This window comes from Camellia sinensis, chromosome 8 (genome assembly GCF_055761805.1).
Source record: "Camellia sinensis isolate YWXY chromosome 8, ASM5576180v1, whole genome shotgun sequence".
Lineage (NCBI taxonomy): Eukaryota > Viridiplantae > Streptophyta > Magnoliopsida > Ericales > Theaceae > Camellia > Camellia sinensis.
Window position 1 is genome coordinate 100,467,473 of NC_138968.1, and position 21,585 is coordinate 100,489,057.

General features: G+C 45.9%; 1 protein-coding gene across 1 annotated transcript; it reads right to left on the reverse strand.

Moving 5' to 3' along the window:
- Positions 1 to 16,283: 16,283 nt before the first annotated feature.
- On the reverse strand, positions 16,284 to 21,318 carry LOC145797920 (uncharacterized). Its single transcript, XM_082885363.1, has 9 exons — positions 20,959 to 21,318; positions 19,396 to 20,822; positions 18,699 to 19,203; positions 17,588 to 18,583; positions 17,401 to 17,491; positions 17,225 to 17,319; positions 16,926 to 17,107; positions 16,579 to 16,670; positions 16,284 to 16,501 (listed from the first exon to the last, which is right to left on the reverse strand). The coding sequence occupies exons 1-9, from the start codon at positions 21,316 to 21,318 to the stop codon at positions 16,284 to 16,286; spliced, it is 3,966 nt and encodes a 1,321-aa protein (XP_082741489.1).
- Positions 21,319 to 21,585: the final 267 nt, after the last annotated feature.

Consider the following 21,585-nt stretch of genomic DNA (forward strand, 5'->3'; position numbering starts at 1 on the left):
TCCCCCTCTTTGGTGAAGAGCATTTGGAATACGTTCCAATGCTTATACCTTTCCGAAACACCGGGATACGTCCCTATGTTTCTTGCATGATCATAAGTTATGCTCGGCTTCGTGCATTGTCTTGCATTTTGCCCCTGCCCTCGGGCGCATATCTTTGTCTGCTGCTTGTATGCTTTGTCTAAGTCTTCGGCCTTGTCAAAAATGGGTCGTCTCTTGGCTTTGACACTCACTCCCGTCATTCTTATGACTTTCGAGTTCTGTCAAAGAGGGCCAACTATAGACACCCCATTTTTCACAGTCCTCAAGACCTGGCCGTCACCGTTTGAACACTCGGTGATCGTCCTTGTTTGTGTTCGTCTTGAGTTCCCGGATGTCTCGGCCACGTGCCTTGCCTCAGGATCTCTCGATTCGACAGTTTTGTGTTTGGTTTTCCACGAAACACTTGTGTTTTGCCCTTGAGGGGCAGGGAGTGGCTTGATGGCCATCCCCACACATCACCGGCTGTGTTTTGTTTCCATCGACCAAATGTTTGGCCGGTCGGCACTCTGTTTGATCGGCCGGCCACTGATTTTGGTCAGTCGGCCACTTTTTCTGGACGAGCCATTTTCTTGAGAGGGTTTGAACCTTGTGAACCCCTGTTTCAGCTTCTTGTGGAAGCTTGAACCCTTTGAACCCTTAGCCCTCATTTCTTGAGGAAGCTTGAACCTTTTGAACCTTTTGAACCCTTGGTTCTAGCTTCTTGAGGAAGCTTGACCCTTTTGGACCCTTTGTTTTAGCTTCTTGGCGAAGCTTCAACCTTTTGAACCTTTGCTCCAAGCTTCTCCAAGAAGCTTGAACCCTTCCAAGCTTCCAAGAGAAGCTTGCACCTTTTGCACCTTTTGCACGAGGTTCTAAGAGAAGTTTGACCCCTATGCCTAGCACCTCCAAGAAGCTTGGCCCTTTTGCTCCAAGCTTCTAAGAGAAGCTTGACCCCCCTTATTCACCCAAAAAAAAGAAGCTTGACCCCCTTGACCCTTTTTCCTAGCCTCCCTTAGAAGCTTCAGGCCTTCATCTTCTCTATAAATAGAGGGCCTCTCCTCCCATTTCAAGGGTTACAAAATTTGATATATATCATACATATATCACTCTCTCTCTCTATATCTCCCTCTCTCTCTCTACATTTGTGTGGGTTAGAGGGTGCAAAAGGGTCTATTTCTTGGCCATTTGAACTACACCGGGATATGTCCCTATGTTTCCCCCTCTTTGGTTAAGGGCATTTGGAATACGTTCCAATGCTTATACCTTTCCGAAACACCGGGATACGTCCCTATGTTTCTTGCATGATCATAAGTTATGCTCGGCTTCGCGCATTGTCCTGCATTTTGCCCCTGCCCTCGGGCGCATATCTTTGTCTGCTGCTTGTATGCTTTGTCTAAGTCTTCGGCCTTGTCAAAAATGGGTCGTCTCTGGGCTTTGACACTCACTCCCGTCATTCTTATGACTTTCGAGTTATGGCAAAGAGGGGCAACTGTAGACACCCCATTTTTGACCGTCCTCAAGACCTGGCCGTCACCGTTTGAACACTCGGTGATCGTCCTTGTTTGTGTTCGTCTTGATTTCCCTGAGGTCTCGGCTACGCGCCTTGCCTCAAGATCTCTCGACTCGACAGTTTTGTGTTTGGTTTTCCACGAAATACTTGTGTTTTGCCCTTGAGGGGCAGGGAGTGGCTTGATGGCCATACCCACACATCACCGGCCATGTCTTGAGGCCACCGGCTGTGTTTTGTTTCCATCGGCCAAATGTTTGGCCGGTCGGCACTCTGTTTGGTCGGCCGGCCACTGATTTTGGTCAATCGGCCACTTTTTCTGGCCGAGCCCTTTTCTTGAGAGGGGTTGAACCTTTTGAACCCCTATTTTAGCTTCTTATGGATGCTTGAACCCTTTGAACCCTTAGCGCTAGCTTCTTGAGGAAGCTTGATCCTTTTGAACCTTTTGGTTCTAGCTTCTTGAGGAAGCTTGAACCTTTTGGACCCTTGGTTTTAGCTTCTTGGGGAAGCTTGAACCTTTTGAACCTTTGCTCCAAGCTTCTCCAAGAAGCTTGAACCCTTCTAAGCTTCCAAGAGAAGCTTGCACCTTTTGCACCTTTTGCATGAGATTCTAAGAGAAGCTTGCCCCTGTGCCAAGCATCTCCAAGAAGCTTGGCCCTTTTGCTCCAAGCTTCTAAGAGAAGCTTGACCCCCCTTATTCACCCAAAAAAAAGAAGCTTGACCCCCTTGTCCCTTTTGCCTAGCTTCCCTTAGAAGCTTCAAGCCTTCATCTTCTCTATAAATAGAGGGCCTCTCCTCCCATTTCAAGGGTTAGAAAATCTGATATATATCATACATATATCACTCTCTCTCTCTATATCTCCCTCTCTCTCTACATTTGTGTGGGTTAGAGGGTGCAAAAGGGTCTAGTTCTTGGCCATTTGAACTACACCGGGATATGTCCCTATGTTTCCCTCTCTTTCGTTAAGAGCATTTGGAATACGTTCCAATGCTTATACCTTTCCGAAACACCGGGATACGTCCCTATGTTTCTTGCATGATCATAAGTTATGCTCGGCTTCGTGCATTGTCTTGCATTTTGACCCTGCCCTCAGGCGCATATCTTTGTCTGCTGCTTGTATGCTTTGTCTAAGTCTTCGGCCTTGTCAAAAATGGGTCGTCTCTGGTCTTTGACACTCACTCCCGTCATTCTTATGACTTTCGAGTTCTGTCAAAGTGGGGCAACTGTAGACACCGCATTTTTGACCATCCTCAAGACCTGGCCGTCACCGTTTGAACACTCGGTGATCGTCCTTGTTTGTGTTCATCTTGAGTTCCCGGAGGTCTCGGCTACGCGCCTTGCCTCAGGATCTCTCGATTCGACTGTTTTGTGTTTGGTTTTCCACTAAACACTTGTGTTTTGCCTTTGAGGGGCAGGGAGTGGCTTGATGGCCATCCCCACGCATCACCGGCCATTTCTTTAGGCCACCGGGTTTGTTTTGTTTCCATTGGCCAAATGTTTGGCCGGTCGGGACTCTGTTTGGTCGGCCGGCCACTGATTTTGGTCAATCGGCTACTTTTTCTGGCCGAGCCCTTTTCTTGAGAGGGTTTGAACCTTTTGAACCCCTGTTTTAGCTTCTTGTGGAAGCTTGAACCCATTGAACCCTTAGCTCTGGCTTCTTGAGGAGGCTTGAACCTTTTGAACCCTTGGTTCTAGCTTCTTGAGGAAGCTTGAACTTTTTGGACCCTTGGTTTTAGCTTCTTGGGGAAGCTTGAACCTTTTGAACCTTTGCTCCAGGCTTCTCCAGGAAGCTTGAATCCTTCTAAGCTTCCAAGAGAAGCTTGCATCTTTTGCTCCTTTTGCACAAGGTTCTAAGAGAAGCTCGACCCCTTTGCCTAGCTTCTCCAAGAAGCTTGGCCCTTTTGCTCCAAGCTTCTAAGAGAAGCTCGAACCCCTTGACCCTTTTGCCTAGCTTCCCTTAGAAGCTTCAATCCTTCATCTTCTCTATAAATAGAGGGCCTCTCCTCCCATTTCAAGGGTTAGAAAATCTGATATATATCGTACATATATCACTCTCTCTCTCTATATCTCCCTCTCTCTCTACATTTGTGTGGGTTAGAGGGTGCAAAAGGGTCTAGTTCTTGGCCATTTGAAGTACACCGGGATATGTCCCTATGTCTCCCCCTCTTTGGTTAAGAGCATTTGGAATACGTTCCATTGCTTATACCTTTCCGAAACACCGGGATACGTCCCTATGTTTCTTGCATGATCATAAGTTATGCTCGGCTTCGTGCATTGTCTTGCATTTTGCCCCTGCCCTTGGGCGCATATCTTTGTCTGCTGCTTGTATGCTTTGTTTAAGTCTTCGGCCTTGTCAAAAATGGATCGTCTCTGGGCTTTGACACTCACTCCCGTCATTCTTATGACTTTCGAGTTCTGTTAGAGAGGGGCAACTGTAGACACCCCATTTTTGACCGTCCTTAAGACCTGGCCGTCACCGTTTGAACACTCGGTGATCGTCCTTGTTTGTGTTCGACTTGAGTTCCCGGAGGTCTCGGCTATGCATCTTGCCTCAAGATCTCTTGACTCGACAGTTTGTGTTTGGTTTTCCACCAAACACTTGTGTTTTGCCTTTGAGGGGCAGGGAGTGGCTTGATGGCCATCCCCGTACATCACCAGCCATGTCTTGAGGCCACCGGCAGTGTTTTGTTTCCATCGGCCAAATGTTTGGCCGGTCGACACTCTGTTTGGTCGGCCGGCCACTGATTTCGGTCAATCGGCCACTTCTTCTGGCCGAGCCCTTTTCTTGAGAGGGTTTGAACCTTTTGAACCCCTGTTTTAGCTTCTTTTGGAAACTTGAACCCTTTGAACCCTTAGCTCTAGCTTCTTGAGGAAGCTTGAACCTTTTGAACCCTTGGTTCTAGCTTCTTGAGGAAGCTTGAACCTTTTGGACCCTTGGTTTTAGCTTCTTGGGGAAGCTTGAACCTTTTGAACCTTTGCTCCAAGCTTCAACAAGAAGCTTGAACCCTTCTAAGCTTCCAAGAGAAGCTTGCACCTTTTGCACCTTTTGCACAAGGTTCTAAGAGAAGCTTGACCACTTTCCCTAGCTTCTCCAAGAAGCTTGGCCCTTTTGCTCCAAGCTTCTAAGAGAAGCTTGACCCCCTTGACCCTTTTGCCTAGCTTCCCTTAGAAGCTTCAAGCCTTCATCTTCTCTATAAATAGAGGGCCTCTCCTCCCATTTCAAGGGTTAGAAAATCTGATACATATCATACATATATCACTCTCTCTCTCTATATCTCCCTCACTCTCCACATTTGTGTGGGTTTGAGGGTGCAAAAGGGTCTAGTTCTTGGCCATTTGAACTACACCGGGATATGTCCCTATGTTTCCCCCTCTTTGGTTAAGAGCATTTGGAATACGTTCCAATGCTAATACCTTTCCGAAACACCGGGATACGTCCCTATGTTTCTTGCATGACCATAAGTTATGCTCGGCTTCGTGCATGGTCTTGCATTTTGCCCCTGCCCTCGGGCGCATATCTTTGTCTGCTGCTTGTATGCTTTGTCTAAGTCTTCGGCCTTGTCAAAAATGGGTCGTCTCTGGGCTTTCACACTCACTCCTGTCATTCTTATGAATTTCGAGTTCTGTGAAAGAGGGGCAACTGTAGACACCCCATTTTTGACCATCCTCAAGACCTGGCCGTCACCGTTTGAACACTCGGTGATCGTCCTTGTTTGTGTTCGTCTTGAGTTCCCGGAGGTCTCGGCTACGCGCCTTGCCTCAGGATCTCTCGATTCGACTGTTTTGTGTTTGGTTTTCCACTAAACACTTGTGTTTTGCCTTTGAGGGGCAGGGAGTGGCTTGATGGCCATCCCCACGCATCACCGGCCATTTCTTGAGGCCACCGGGTATGTTTTGTTTCCATTGGCCAAATGTTTGGCCGGTCGGGACTCTGTTTGGTCGGCCAGCCACTGATTTTGGTCAATCGGCTACTTTTTCTGGCCGAGCCCTTTTCTTGAGAGGGTTTGAACCTTTTGAACCCCTGTTTTTGATTCTTGTGGAAGCTTGAACCCATTGAACCCTTAGCTCTGGCTTCTTGAGGTGGCTTGAAGCTTTTGAACCTTTTGAACGCTTGGTTCTAGCTTCTTGAGGAAGCTTGAACCTTTTGGACCCTTGGTTTTAGCTTCTTGGGGAAGCTTGAACCTTTTGAACCTTTGCTCCAAGCTTCTCCAAGAAGCTTGAACCCTTCTAAGAGAAGCTTGACCCCTTTCCCTAGCTTCTTCAAGAAGCTTGGCCCTTTTGCTCCAAGCTTCTAAGAGAAGCTTGACCCCCTTGACCCTTTTGCCTAGTTTCCCTTAGAAGCTTCAAGCCTTCATCTTCTCTATAAATAGAGGGCCTCTCCTCCCATTTCAAGGGTTAGAAAATCTGATATATATCATACATATATCACTCTCTCTCTCTATACCTCCTTCTCTCTCTACATTTGTGTGGGTTAGAGGGTGCAAAAGGGTCTAGTTCTTGGCCATTTGAACTACACCGGGATATGTCCCTATGTTTCCCCCTCTTTGGTGAAGAGCATTTGGAATACGTTCCAATGCTTATACCTTTCCGAAACACCGGGATACGTCCCTATGTTTCTTGCATGATCATAAGTTATGCTCGGCTTCGTGCATTGTCTTGCATTTTGCCCCTGCCCTCGGGCGCATGTCTTTGTCTGCTGCTTGTATGCTTTATCTAAGTCTTCGGCCTTGTAAAAAATGGGTCGTCTCTGGGCTTTGACACTCACCCCCGTCATTCTTATGACTTTCGAGTTCTGTCAAAGAGGGGCAACATTAGACACCCCATTTTTGACTGTCCTCAAGACCTGGCCGTCACCATTTGAACACTCGGTGATCGTCCTTGTTTGTGTTCGTCTTGAGTTCCCGGAGGTCTCGGCTACTCGCCTTGCCTCAGGATCTCTCGATTCGACTGTTTTGTGTTTGGTTTTCCGCCAAACACTTGTGTTTTGCCTTTGAGGGGCAGGGAGTGGCTTGATGGCCATCCCCATACATCACCGGCCATTTCTTGAGGCCACCGGCTGTGTTTTGTTTCCATCGGCCAAATGTTTGGCCAGTCGGCACTCTGTTTGGTCGGCCGGCCACTGATTTTGTTCAATCGGCCAGTTTTCTGGCCGAGCCCTTTTCTTGAGAGGGTTTGAACCTTTCAACCCCTGTTTTAGCTTCTTAGGGAAGCTTGAACCCTTTGAACCCTTAGCCCTGGCTTCTTGAGGAAGCTTGAACCTTTTGAACCCTTGGTTCTAGCTTCTTGAGAAAGCGTGAACCTTTTGGACCCTTGGTTTTAGCTTCTTGGGGAAGCTTGAACCTTTTGAACCTTTGCTCCAAGCTTCTCCAAGAAGCTTGAACCCTTCTAAGCTTCCAAGCGAAGCTTGCACCTTTTGCACCTTTTGCACGAGGTTTTATGAGAAGCTTGACCCCTGTGCCTAGCATCTCCAAGAAGCTTGGCCCTTTTGCTCCAACCTTCTAAGAGAAGCTTGATCCCCCTTATTCACCCAAAAAAAAGAAGCTTGACCCCCTTGACCCTTTTGCCTAGCTTCCCTTAGAAGCTTCAAGCCTTGATCTTCTCTATAAATAGAGGGCCTCTCCTCCCATTTCAAGGGTTAGAAAATCTGATACATATCATACATATATCACTCTCTCTCTATATATCTCCCTCACTCTCCACATTTGTGTGGGTTTGAGGGTGCAAAAGGGTCTAGTTCTTGGCCATTTGAACAACACCGGGATATGTCCCTACGTTTCCCCCTCTTTGGTTAAGAGCATTTGGAATACGTTCCAATGCTAATACCTTTCCGAAACACCGGGATACGTCCCTATGTTTCTTGCATGATCATAAGTTATGCTCGGCTTTGTGCATTGTCTTGCATTTTGCCCCTGCCCTCGGGCGCATATCTTTGTCTGCTGTTTGTATGCTTTGTCTAAGTCTTCGGCCTTGTCAAAAATGGGTCGTCTCTGGGCTTTCACACTCACTCCCGTCATTCTTATGACTTTCGAGTTCTGTCAAAGAGGGGCAACTGTGGACACCCCATTTTTGACCATCCTCAAGACCTGGCCGTCACCGTTTGAACACTCGGTGATCGTCCTTGTTTGTGTTCGTCTTGAGTTCCCGGAGGTCTCGGCTACGCGCCTTGCCTCAGGATCTCTCGATTCGACTGTTTTGTGTTTGGTTTTCCACTAAACACTTGTGTTTTGCCTTTGAGGGGCAGGGAGTGGCTTGATGGCCATCCCCACGCATCACCGGCCATTTCTTGAGGCCACCGGGTTTGTTTTGTTTCCATTGGCCAAATGTTTGGCCGGTCGGGACTCTGTTTGGTCGGCCGGCCACTGATTTTGGTCAATCGGCTACTTTTTCTGGCCGAGCCCTTTTCTTGAGAGGGTTTGAACCTTTTGAACCCCTGTTTTAGCTTCTTGTGGAAGCTTAAACCCATTGAACCCTTAGCTCTGGCTTCTTGAGGAGGCTTGAACCTTTTGAACCCTTGGTTCTAGCTTCTTGAGGAAGCTTGAACCTTTTGGACCCTTGGTTTTAGCTTCTTGGGGAAGCTTGAACCTTTTGAACCTTTGCTCCAAGCTTCTCCAAGAAGCTTGAACCCTTCTAAGCTTCCAAGAGAAGCTTGCACCTTTTGTACCTTTTGCACAAGGTTCTAAGAGAAGCTTGACCCCTTTCCCTAGCTTCTCCAAGATGCTTGGCCCTTTTGCTCCAAGCTTCTAAGAGAAGCTTGACCCCCTTGACCCATTTGCCTAGCTTCCCTTACAAGCTTCAAGCCTTCATCTTCTCTATAAATAGAGGGCCTCTCCTCCCATTTCAAGGGTTAGAAAATCTGATATATATCATACATATATCACTCTCTCTCTCTATACCTCCCTCTCTCTCTACATTTGTGTGGGTTAGAGGGTGCAAAAGGGTCTAGTTCTTGGCCATTTGAACTACACCGGGATATGTCCCTATGTTTCCCCCTCTTTGGTGAAGAGCATTTGGAATACGTTCCAATGCTTATACCTTTCCGAAACACCGGGATACGTCCCTATGTTTCTTGCATGATCATAAGTTATGCTCGGCTTCGTGCATTGTCTTGCATTTTGCCCCTGCCCTCGAGCGCATATCTTTGTCTGATGCTTGTATGCTTTGTCCAAGTCTTCGGCCTTGTCAAAAAGGGGTCGTCTCTGGGCTTTGCCACTCACTTCCGTCATTCTTAGGACTTTCGAGTTTTGTCAAAAAGGGGCAACTGTAGACACCCCATTTTTGACCGTCCTCAAGACCTGGCCGTCACCGTTTGAACACTCGGTGATCGTCCTTTTTTTTGTTTGTCTTGAGTTCCTGGAGGTCTTGGTAACGTGCCTTGCGTCAGGATCTCTCGACTCAACTGTTTTGTGTTTGGTTTTCCACCAAACACTTGTGTTTTGCCCTTGAGGCGTAGGGAGTGGCTTGATCGCCATCCCCATACATCACCGGCCATGTCTTGAGGCCACCGGCTGTGTTTTGTTTCCATCGGCCAAATGTTTGGCCGGTCGGCACTCTGTTTGGTCGGCCGGCCACTGATTTTGGTCAATCGGCCACTTTTTCTGGCCGAGCCCTTTTCTTGAGAGGGTTTGATCGTTTTGAACCCCTGTTTTAGCTTCTTGTGGAAGCTTGAACCCTTTGAACCCTTAGCTCTAGCTTCTTGAGGAAGCTTGAACCTTTTGAACCCTTGGTTCTAGTTTCTTGAGGAAGCTTGAACCTTTTGGAACCTTCATTTTAGCTTCTTGGGGATGCTTGAACCTTTTGAACCTTTGCTCTAAGCTTCTCCAAGAAGCTTGAACCCTTCTAAGCTTCCAAGAGGAGCGTGCACCTTTTGCACCTTTTGCATGAGGTTCTAAGAGAAGCTTGACCCCTGTGCCTAGCATCTCCAAGAAGCTTGGCCCTTTTGCTCCAAGCTTCTAAGAGAAGCTTGACCCCCCTTATTCACCCAAAAAAAAGAAGCTTGACCCCCTTGACCCTTTTGCCTAGCTTCCCTTAGAAGCTTCAAGCCTTCATCTTCTCTATAAATAGAGGGCCTCTCCTCCCATTTCAAGGGTTAGAAAATCTGATATATATCATACATATATCCCTCTCTCTCTACGTTTGTGTGGGTTAGAGGTTGCAAAAGGGTCTAGTTCTTGGCCATTTGAACTACACCGGGATATGTCCCTATGTTTCCCCCTCTTTGGTTAAGAGCATTTGGAATACGTTCCATTGCTTATACCCTTCCGAAACACCGGGATACGTCCCTATGTTTCTTACATGATCATAAGTTATGCTCGGCTTCGTGCATTGTCTTGCATTTTGCCCCTGCCCTTGTGTATGCTTTGTCTAAGTCTTCGGCCTTGTCAAAAATGGATCGTCTCTGGGCTTTGACACTCACTCCCGTCATTCTTATGACTTTCGAGTTCTGTTAGAGAGGGGCAACTGTAGACACCCCATTTTTGACCGTCCTTAAGACCTGGCCGTCACCGTTTGAACACTCGGTGATCGCCCTTGTTTGTGTTCGTCTTGAGTTCCCGGAGGTCTCGGCTACGCGTCTTGCCTCAAGATCTCTCGACTCGACTGTTTGTGTTTGGTTTTCCACCAAACACTTGTGTTTTGCCTTTGAGGGGCAGGGAGTGGCTTGATGGCCATCCCCACACATCACCAGCCATGTCTTGAGGCCACCGGCAGTGTTTTGTTTCCATCGGCCAAATGTTTGGCCGGTTGGCACTCTGTTTGGTCGGCCGGCCACTGATTTTGGTCAATCGGCCACTTTCTCTGGCCGAGCCCTTTTCTTGAGAGGGTTTGAACCTTTTGAACCCCTGTTTTAGCTTCTTTTGGAAGCTTGAACCCTTTGAACCCTTAGCTCTAGCTTCTTGAGGAAGCTTGAACCTTTTGAACCCTTGGTTCTAGCTTCTTGAGGAAGCTTGAACCTTTTGGACCCTTGGTTTTAGCTTCTTGGGGAAGCTTGAACCTTTTGAACCTTTGCTCCAAGCTTCTCCAAGAAGCTTGAACCCTTCTAAGCTTCCAAGAGAAGCTTGCACCTTTTGCACAAGGTTCTAAGAGAAGCTGGACCCCTTTCCCTAGCTTCTCCAAGAAGCTTGGCCCTTTTGCTCCAAGCTTCTAAGAGAAGCTTGACCCCCTTGACCCTTTTGCCTAGCTTCCCTTAGAAGCTTCAAGCCTTCATCTTCTCTATAAATAGAGGGCCTCTCCTTCCATTTCAAGGGTTAGAAAATCTGATATATATCATACATATATCACTCTCTCTCTCTATATCTCCCTCTCTCTACATTTGTGTGGGTTAGAGGGTGCAAAAGGGTCTAGTTCTTGGCCATTTGAACTACACCGGGATATGTCCCTATGTTTCCCCCTCTTTGGTTAAGAGCATTTGGAATACGTTCCAATGCTTATACCTTTCCGAAACACCGGGATACGTCCCTATGTTTCTTGCATGATCATAAGTTATGCTCGGCTTCGTGCATTGTCTTGCATTTTGCCCCTGCCCTCGGGCGCATATCTTTGTCTGCTGCTTGTACGCTTTGTCTAAGTCCTCGGCCTTGTCAAAAATGGGTCGTCTCTGGGCTTTGACACTCACTCCCGTCATTCTTATGGCTTTCGAGTTCTGTCAAGGAGGGGCAACTGTAGACACCCCATTTTTTACCGTCCTCAAGACCTGGCCGTCACCGTTTGAACACTCGGTGATCGTCCTTGTTTGTGTTCGTCTTGAGGTCCCGGAGGTGTCGGCTACGCGCCTTGGCTCAAGATCTGTCAACTCGACTGTTTTGTGTTTGGTTTTCTACCAAACACTTGTGTTTTGCCTTTGAGGGGCAGGGAGTGGCTTGATGGCCATCCCCACACATCACCGGCCTTGTCTTGAGGCTACCGGCTGTGTTTTGTTTCCATCGGCCAAATGTTTGGCCGGTCGGTACTCTGTTTGGTTGGCCGGCCACTGATTTTGGTCAATCGGCCATTTTTTCTGGCCGAGCCCTTTTCTTGAACCTTTTGAACACCTGTTTTAGCTTCTTGTGGAAGCTTGAACCCTTTGAACCCTTAGCTCTAGCTTCTTGAGGAAGCTTGAAGCTTTTGAACCTTTTGAACGCTTGGTTCTAGCTTCTTGAGGAAGCTTGAACATTTTGGACCCTTGGTTTTAGCTTCTTGGGGAAGCTTGAACCTTTTGAACCTTTGCTCCAAGCTTCTCCAAGAAGCTTGAACCCTTGTAAGCTTCCAAGAGAAGCTTGCACCTTTTGCACCTTTTGCACGAGGTTCTAAGAGAAGCTTGACCCCGTGCCTAGCATCTCTAAGAAGCTTGGCCCTTTTGCTCCAAGCTTCTAAGAGAAGTTTGACCCTCCTTATTCAGCCAAAAAAAAGAAGCTTGAACCCTTTGAACCCTTAGCTCTAGCTTCTTGAAGAACCTTGAACCTTTTGAACCCTTAGCTCCGGCTTCTTGAGGAAGCTTGAAACTTTTGAACGCTTCGTTCTAGCTTCTTGAGGAAGCTTGAACCTTTTGGACCCTTGGTTTTAGCTTCTTGGGGAAGCTTGAACTTTTTGAACCTTTGCTCCAAGCTTCTCCAAGAAGCTTGAACCCTTCTAAGCTTCCAAGCGAAGCTTGCACGTTTTGCACCTTTTGCACAAGGTTCTAAGAGAAGCTTGACCCCTTTGCCTAGCTTCTCCAAGAAGCTTGGCCCTTTTGCTCCAAGCTTCTAGGAGAAGCTTTACCCCCTTGACCCTTTTGCCTAGCTTCCCTTAGAAGCTTCAAGACTTCATCTTCTCCATAAATAGAGGGCCTCTCCTCCCATCTCAAGGGTTAGAAAATCTGATATATATCATACATATATCACTCTCTCTCTCTATATCTCCCTCTCTCTCAACATTTGTGTGGGTTGGAGGGTGCAAAAGCGTCTAGTTCTTGGCCATTTGAACTACACCGGGATATGTCCCTATGTTTCCCTCTCTTTGGTTAAGAGCATTTGGAATACGTTCCAATGCTTACACCTTTCCGAAACACCGAGATACGTCCCTATGTTTCTTGTATGATCATAAGTTATGCTCGGCTTCGTGCATTGTCTTGCATTTTGCCCCTGCCCTCGGGCGCATATCTTTGTCTGCTGCTTGTATGCTTTGTCTAAGTCTTCGGCCTTGTCAAAAATGGCTCGTCTCTGGGCTTTGACACTCACTGCCGTCATTCTTATGACTTTCGAGTTCTGTCAAAGAGGGGCAACTGTAGACACTCCATTTTTGACCGTCCTCAAGACCTGGCCGTCACCGTTTGAACACTCGGTGATCGTCCTTGTTTGTGTTCGTCTTGAGTTCCCGGAGGTCTCAGCTACGCGCCTTGCCTCAAGATCTCTCGACTCGACTGTTTTGTGTTTGGTTTTCCACCAAACACAGGTGTTTTGCCTTTGAGGGGCAGAGAGTGGCTTGATGGCCATCCCCACACATCACCGGCCATGTCTTGAGGCCACTGGCTGTGTTTTGTTTCCATCGGCCAAATGTTCAGCCGGTCGGCACTCTGTTTGGTTGGCCGGCCACTGATTTTGGTCAATCGGCCACTTTTTCTGGCCGAGCCCTATCCTTGAGAGGGTTTGAACCTTTTGAACCCCTGTTTTAGCTTCTTGTGGAAGCTTGAACCCTTTGAACCCATAACTCTAGTTTCTTGAGGAAGCTTGAACCTTTTGAACCTTTTGAACCCTTGGTTCTAGCTTCTTGGGAAAGCTTGAACCTTTTGGACCCTTGGTTTTAGCTTCTTGGGGAAGCTTGAACCTTTTGAACCTTTGCTCCAAGCTTCTCCAAGAAGCTTGAACCCTTCTAAGCTTCCAAGGGAAGTTTGCACCTTTTGCACTTTCTGCACGAGGTTCTTAGAGAAGCTTGACCCCTGTGCCTAGCATCTCCAAGAAGCTTGGCCCTTTTGCTCCAAACTTCTAAGAGAAGTTTGACCCTCCTTATTCAGCCAAAAAAAGAAGCTTGACCCCCTTGACCCTTTTGCCTAGCTTCCCTTAGAAGCTTCAAGCCTTCATCTTCTCTATAAATAGAGGGCCTCTCCTCCCATTGCAAGGGTTAGAAAATATGATATATATTATACATATATCACTCTCCCTCTCTATATCTCCCTCCCTCTCTACATTTGTGTGGGTTAGAGGGTGCAAAAGGGTCTAGTTCTTGGCCATTTGAACTACACCGGGATATGTCCCTATGTTTCCCCCTCTTTGGTTAAGAGCATTTGGAATACGTTCCAATGCTTATACCTTTCCGAAACACCGGGATACGTCCCTATGTTTCTTGTATGATCATAAGTTATGCTCGGCTTCGTGCATTGTCTTGCATTTTGCCACTGCCCTCGGGCGCATATCTTTGTCTGCTGCTTGTATGCTTTGTCTAAGTCTTCGGCCCTGTTAAAAATGGGTCGTCTCTGGACTTTGACACTCACTCCCGTCATTCTTATGACTTTCGAGTTCTGTCAAAGAGGGGCAACTGTAGACACCCCATTTTTGACCGTCCTCAAGACCTGGCCGTCACCGTTTGAACACTCGGTGATCATCCTTGTTTGTGTTCGTCTTGAGTTTCCGGAGGTCTGGGCTACGCGCCTTGCTTCAGGATCTCTCGACTCGACTGTTTTGTGTTTGGTTTTCCACCAAACACTTTTGTTTTGCCCCTGAGGGGCAGGGAGTGGCTTGATGGCCATCCCCACACGTCACCGGCCATGTCTTGAGGCCACCGGCTGTGTTTTGTTTCCATCGGCCAAATGTTTGGCCGGTCGGCACTCTGTTTGGTCGGCCGGCCACTGATTTTGGTCAATCGGCCACTTTTTCTGGCCGAGCCCTTTTCTTGAGAGGGTTTGAACCTTTTGAACCCCTGTTTTAGATTCTTGTGGAAGCTTGAACCCTTTGAACCCTTAGCTCTAGCTTCTTGAGGAAGCCTGAACCTTTTGAACCCTTGGTTCTAGCTTCTTGAGGAAGCGTGAACCTTTTGGACCCTTGGTTTTAGCTTCTTGGGGAAGCTTGAACCTTTTGAACCTTTGCTCCAAGCTTCTCCAAGAAGCTTGAACCCTTCTAAGCTTCCAAGAGAAGCTTGCACCTTTTGCACATTTTGCACAAGGTTCTAAGAGAAGCTTGACCGCTTTGCCTAGTTTCTCCAAGAAGCTTGGCCCTTTTGCTCCAAGCTTCTAAGAGATGCTTGACCCCCTTGACCCTTTTGCCTAGCTTCCCTTAGAAGCTTCAAGACTTCATCTTCTCTATAATAGAGGGCCTCTACTCCCATCTCAAGGGTTAGAAAATCTGATATATATCATACATATATCACTCTCTCTCTCTATAGCTCCCTCTCTCTCTACATTTGTGTGGGTTAGAGGGTGCAAAAGGGTCTACTTCTTGGCCATTTGAACTACACCGGGATATGTCCCTATGTTTCCCTCTCTTTGGTTAAGAGCATTTGGAATACGCTCCAATGCTTATACCTTTCCGAAACACCGGGATACGTCCCTATGTTTCTTGCATGATCATAAGTTATGCTCGGCTTCGTGCATTGTCTGGCATTTTGCCACTGCCCTCGGGCGCATATCTTTGTCTGCTGCTTGTATGCTTTGTCTAAGTCTTCGGCCTTATCAAAAATGGGTCGTCTCTGGGCTTTGACTCTCACTCCCGTCATTCTTATGACTTTCGAGTTCTGTCAAAGAGGGGCAACTGTAGACACCCCATTTTTGACCGTCCTCAAGACCTGGCCATCACCGTTTGAACACTCGGTGATCGTCCTTGTCTATGTTCGTCTTGAGTTCCCGGAGGTCTCGGCTACGCGCCTTGCCTCAAGATCTCTCGACTCGACTCGACTGTTTTGTGGTTGGTTTTCCACCAAACACTTGTGTTTTGCCTTTGAGGGGCAGGGAGTGGCTTGATGGCCATCCCCACACATCAGAGGCCATGTCTTGAGGCCACCGGCTGTGTTTTGTTTCCATCGGCCAAATGTTTGGCCGGTCGACACTCTGTTTGGTCGGTCGGCCACTGATTTTGGTCAATCGGCCACTTTTTCTGGCCGAGCCCTTTTCTTGAGAGGGTTTGAACCTTTTGAACCCCTGTTTTAGCTTCTTGTGGAAGCTTGAACCCTTTGAACCCTTAGCTCTAGTTTCTTGAGGAAGCTTGAACCTTTTGAACTTTTTGAACCCTTGGTTCTAGCTTCTTGGGAAAGCTTGAACGTTTTGGACCCTTGGTTTTAGCTTCTTGGGGATGCTTGAGCCTTTTGAACCTTTGCTCCAAGCTTCTCCAAGAATCTTGAACCCTTCTAAGCTTCCAAGAGAAGCTTGCACCTTTTGCACGAGGTTCTAAGAGAAGCTTGACCCCTGTGCCTAGCATCTCCAAGAAGCTTGGCCCTTTTGCTCCAAGCTTCTAAGAGAAGTTTGACCCTCCTTATTCAGCCAAAAAAAAGAAGCTTGACCCCCTTGACCCTTTTGCCTAGCTTCCCTTAGAAGCTTCAAGCCTTCATCTGCTCTATAAATAGAGGGCCTCTCCTCCCATTTCAAGGGTTAGAAAATCTGATATATATTATACATATATCACTCTCCCTCTCTATATCTCCCTCTCTCTCTACATTTGTGTGGGTTTTTTTTTTTTTTGGGTGAATAAGAAATAATATAAAACAGAAAATTTACAAAAATACAAGGGGCATACCCCAGGCCCTATCAATAGAAGACAACACAAGCCTCAGCCCACAGGCACCGAAGCCCAAAGAAACACTATCAAAAAACCTAAACCAAACCTAAGAGCTACATCCGAAAATTAGGAGAGCCAAAAGAAAAGCGTTGCCAAGCAGATTGTACAAAGGCCATATCCTATGATGAATAGGGACCTTGTACAAAGGACAAACCAGCAACCAACAAGCACCATTACAACAGTCCAAAAACTCCCTACACAACCCGTAGGGATGGGCACCAACACACCCACACGCCTCCCTACACAACCCGTAGGGATAGGCACCTGTAACAAAATAAATGTAATACAAAAATTGTAACTCAAGCAAGCCGAAATGATGTACCAAGAGGGGCCCATCTTACCGAGTTGCTCAAGAAACCTGTTACACGAGATACCCAAATACACATGAAACCTCCTACTCAACCCGTAGAAATAGGCAAGCTGCAAACTACAACTGTGAACAAATAAAAATAAAAGTAAAGACCACTGATTTGCTCTCATTTGTAGCATAGCAAGGCGCTTGAAGCAGCCATCACTATGGTACATACACACCCTGCCAACAGCCATCCAAATCTGAATAGCAATCAGCCACCACTACTTCACAGCAGGAGAGAAATAAAAGGAATGAAGATAGCTAATAAACCCACTGAAATGCCTAGGCAAGGCGCTACTAGCAGCCATCACCGAAGGGTAAATCCACACAGCGTACAACGCCAAAGAGGTGCGCTGATTGCAGCCATCTTCACACCACCAGGCAAACCCCGACACAGCTAGCTGCCAATGCCCAAAAATAGTAACCAGCGGCAAACTTCTAGCAGCCAAAGTCCAAATCCAATAACCATCCGAGATAAACTGCCAGGAGCAATCCCACCTTACAAGTTGCTGCTTAACCTGTACAGTATATAATAGAGAGGAATTTCCATAACAATGTATTGAGTCATACAGGAGAAGAAACAACAAACATGCAATATAGGACCTCCCCTCACTCGACCCACAATAAAAGAGAACTCTCCACTCAATGTAAGGGCTCCCATCACTCGGCCCACATATTCCGTGCTCTCTCATTCCAGCCAGCTGGACAATAAACTTGAGATATCGTAAACCTGCACAAAAATTTATATAATATATAGTACATGTTAGTAAAAGAAATATATACTTCCTCCCACCACTCAACCCACATTTACAAGATGAACTGTGCTGGCCCACATCACTCAACCCTCCCTTCATAGGCTCCAGATTTTGTGAATCTTTGGGATCCATAATAGCTGATAGAATCTAAGAATAACACCATCTGCAAGACAGCACAATTTATTAGTCAAAACACTCCTTATCTGCTCACCATCACTCAACCCTCAATGTAGGGAAGCTCACACCACTCGAATTCCTTTCGGCTGCAGCAGTTTGGGACTGCAACAGGATTGTAGAAGGAATGTTCCATTGTTCCGGATACCAGTTGTCACCTGCATAAGCTTTCACATTTTCCATAGAAAGGAGTCTACCCCTAACCATTTGGATGATAGAGTTAGTAACAACCTCTTCAGGTTTGAAGACCTTACTAAAGATTCTACTATTTCTCTCCATCCAAATATGGTAGACAGTGCAGAGAAAAGAGAGTTTCATAATCATAGATTTCAGAGATTTACCATTGATGGATTTAGTAACAAACTCAACAAGTTCCAACCAGGGCAAAGGAGGCCAGTGGGAATTACACTTAGCTTGGATAACAGCCCAAATCCTAGAGGAGTAGTGACACCTAAAGAACAGATGGGAATGGTTTTCCTCAGGGGCACAACATAAAGGGCAGCTAGGGCTGGTAAGAAGACCAAAGATTTGGAGTCTATCCCCAGTGTTAAGTCTCTCATGGATAGCCAGCCATACAATGATACTAACCCTAGGGATAACAGGAGGACCCCAAACAAGATTAGACCAAGTAACCTTTGGGCCCTTGTCCCTCCAACAATCCCAAGCAGAGTAAATAGAAAAGGAACCATCAGTAGTCAAACTCCACACAGGAATATCAGGGGAATCAATGGAAGGTTTAAGAGAAGGAGGGGTGGCCGTGATCCATTCCTGTATCTCCCAAGAGTTAGGAAAAGGCCAGTTCCAAGAATCATTTGAGATGATTGAACTAACCTTAGAATTGTCAGGAAGGTTGGTATCATACAAAATTCTAGGACCATACCGAAGCAAAAGCGAACCAAAGGGGTGCCAGTTATCATGCCAGAGGAACACATTTTCACCATTGCCAAGTTTGAATTTGATAATAGGGAAGATTAAATCCCTAAGCGATAAAAGTTTCCTCCAAACCCAGGAAGGATCACTGGGCATCTTAATACCCCAAAAACTCTTACCCTTAAGTAAGTAGGACTTAACCCATTGACACCATATTCACCCAAAAAAAAACCCATTGGCACCACATTGAACATTCCCCACCCGAAAACAGGTACCAAACATGTTTGGCTATAGCCGCTCTATTCCAAACCTCCATATCCTTAAAACCAAGCCCACCCTCATTTTTTTTTTTGCAAACATGCTTCCAAGAAATTTTAGCACTATGCTTCTTCAGATCCGTCCCAGACCAAAGGAAAGATCTGAGCAGATTTTCAATGTCGCGGATAACCCTCTTAGGGAGAATAAAAATAGAAGACCAATAAACTTGCATCGAGAAGAGAATAGACTGGATGAGTTGGGCTCTACCAGCATAAGATAGCAATTTATTGGTCCAACTTTTAATCCTTTTAGTCATCCTATCAACCAAGATTTGGCAGTCAGACGCTCTAAGCTTAGTGGTGATCAAAGGCACACCCAAATATTTCACAGGGAGGGAGCCCTCAGTGAATTTGGCAATTTGCAAGATGTTAGCTTTAAGCTCACTACTACATCCAGAGAAATAAATGTTACTCTTATTAGGATTAGGAGTGAGACCGGACAAGTTCCTAAATTCCTCCAAACCTTGCATGATGAGATGGACAGTCCCCGGATCCCCTCTACAGAAGATCATAAGGTCATCAGCAAAACACAAATTAACAATTTTAGTCTTCTCACATCTCCAATGGAACTTAAAAAGGGGGTTTCTAGATTTTTCAGCAAGAATTCTAGCCAAAACCTCCATAGCCAACCCAAAAAGATAAGGGGACATAGGGTCACCTTGCCTAAGGCCCCTAGCCCCTTTAAAGTACCCATGAAGACTACCATTGATGCAAATAGAGAAAGAAGGACTAGTCATACAAGCATTGATCCAATTTATCATGCAAGGAGGAAAGTCCATAGCTGTGAGGATGTCAATAATAAACTCCCATCTCACAGTATCATAGGCTTTCATGATGTCCACTTTCATAGCACACTTCGGAGTTTTGGAACTCCGGTGGTAACCCCTCATAATCTCTTGGGACAGAAAGATGTTGTCCGAGATTCTTCTACCCTGGACAAAAGCAGATTGCACAGGATCAATAAGATCAGGAAGCACCAATTTGACTCTATTGGCTATTATCTTGGCAATGCATTTATAGATGGTGTTGCAGCAAGAAATAGGCCTATAGTCAACAACATTCATAGGGTTAGGAATTTTGGGAATAAGAGCAATGATGGTGCTATTGATCTTCGAGAGGAGTTTACCAGAGTCAAAAAATGACTTAATGGCAAGGGTAACCTCCTTCCCAACAATATCCCACGAGCTTTTGAAGAAACCAGCTGAATACCCATCAGGGCCAGGAGCTTTATTGGCTTTGAGAGACCAAAAAACCTCCTTGATTTCAGCCTCCGAAACAGGTTTAGCCAAAAGAGCCGATTGAGAATTGGAAACCTTTTTATTCACCAACGATTTAATGCGCTCAGGACCATTGTACTCCCCCGAGATAGGGGTACCAAACAGCTTGGTATAGAACTGGACAAAAGTATCATGAATATCAGTTATCTTAGTGGACTTAGTACCATCTTCCATAACCACACTCATGATTTTACCTCTATTAATATTACTCTTAACAGACCTAAAAAAGAAGCTGCTATTCCTATCCCCTAGACCAAGCCATTGGACTCTGGATTTTTGAAGAGCAAGACACTCTTCCAAATTGCTAAGGTCAATGTATCTTTTCAACTCCTCTCTCTCCTTAGATTGAAGCTCACAGTTCAAAGGATCCTTATCAAGGTTAATTTGAGCAAGATCCAAACTAGCCTTAGAGATGAGGACACGAGTGGACAGATCACTAAAATCTTTTTTATTAAGAAGCTTAAGGCTGGCTTTGAGTTGTCTTAACTTCTGACAAACTCTGAACATAGGGACACCACGAATATATTGAGACCAGGTATTTGACACAGTGCTAAGAAAATCTGGGTGATGGGACCAGAAGTCAAAATATTTGAATGGTTTCTTAAAGGAGCTATTGTTAACACTGATGTTGACCACAACAGATGAGTGATCAGAAATACCAGCCGGGAGAAAAGTAGCCGTAGACTCAGGAAACTTATCCAGCCAGGCCTCATTAACCAGAACTCTGTCAATCTTGGTAGCTGTGAAAGCTCCCTCGCTTCTTTTATTAGCCCATGTGAATTGGCATCCACCATAAGATAGATCAGCCAATTCAGATGCGTTAATATAAGTATTAAACTCCTAATTTTCAGAAGCCCAGGAAGGAGAACCCCCAATTTTTTCCTGTTGGTATCTTATAGAATTAAAATCACCCAAGAAAACACAAGGAATTTTGGACTTAGCACGGGAGATGTTAAACATTGTATCAAAAAAATACTTTCCTCAAAGTGTGCTTGTTTGCAGCATAGACAAAAACAGCAAAAAAATATTCATTTGTAGCCAAGTCAAGAATTTTACACAAAATATGCTGATTTGACATGGAAATCAGTTGAAGATCACAAAAATCATTGTTCCAGCACACCCAGACTCTCCCAGTTTCAGTTGGTTGTGAATTGGAGAGCATAGACCAGTTACCAAAACATTTACCACAAATTTTCCTCTCATTGATTTGCTTTATTTTAGTTTCCAAAACTCCTATGACATGAACATTTTCTTTAGACACAAAATTCTTAACTTCTTTTTGTTTAGAGGGATCATTCAATCCTCTAACATTCCATGAAGCAATTTTTACAGTCATTAGGATACAAAAAAGAGAGGTGACAAAAGACAACCACAACCAACTGAAACTGGTTACTTCTTCTTCTTCCTCTGGCTGCTGCTACCTTTGCCAGAGGACTTGTTCTTTATATGCTTGTTTACCTGAGCTACAGTAGGTGACTTCTTTACCTCTTTCAGAGCTGACTCTATCATTTCAGCAGCATTTGGTATAACCAGCTCTGTAAGTTCGAAAAGCTTCTTTTGAAATATATCCACATCACTGCTGTCAGAATTTACTTCTTCCACA

What these genes read in the sequence shown, in the direction of transcription:
- LOC145797920 (XM_082885363.1), bottom strand. Translation starts at nt 21,318, where the DNA reads ATGACTGTAAAAATTGCTTCATGGAATGTTAGAGGATTGAATGATCCC. An exon ending in ACAAGCACACTTTGAGGAAA is followed by an intron (nt 20,823 to 20,958) that starts GTATTTTTTTGA and finishes TCTGAAAATTAG; the next exon opens with GAGTTTAATACTTATATTAA. An exon ending in TTGGTTTTAAGGATATGGAG is followed by an intron (nt 18,584 to 18,698) that starts GTTTGGAATAGA and finishes CAATGGGTTAAG; the next exon opens with TCCTACTTACTTAAGGGTAA.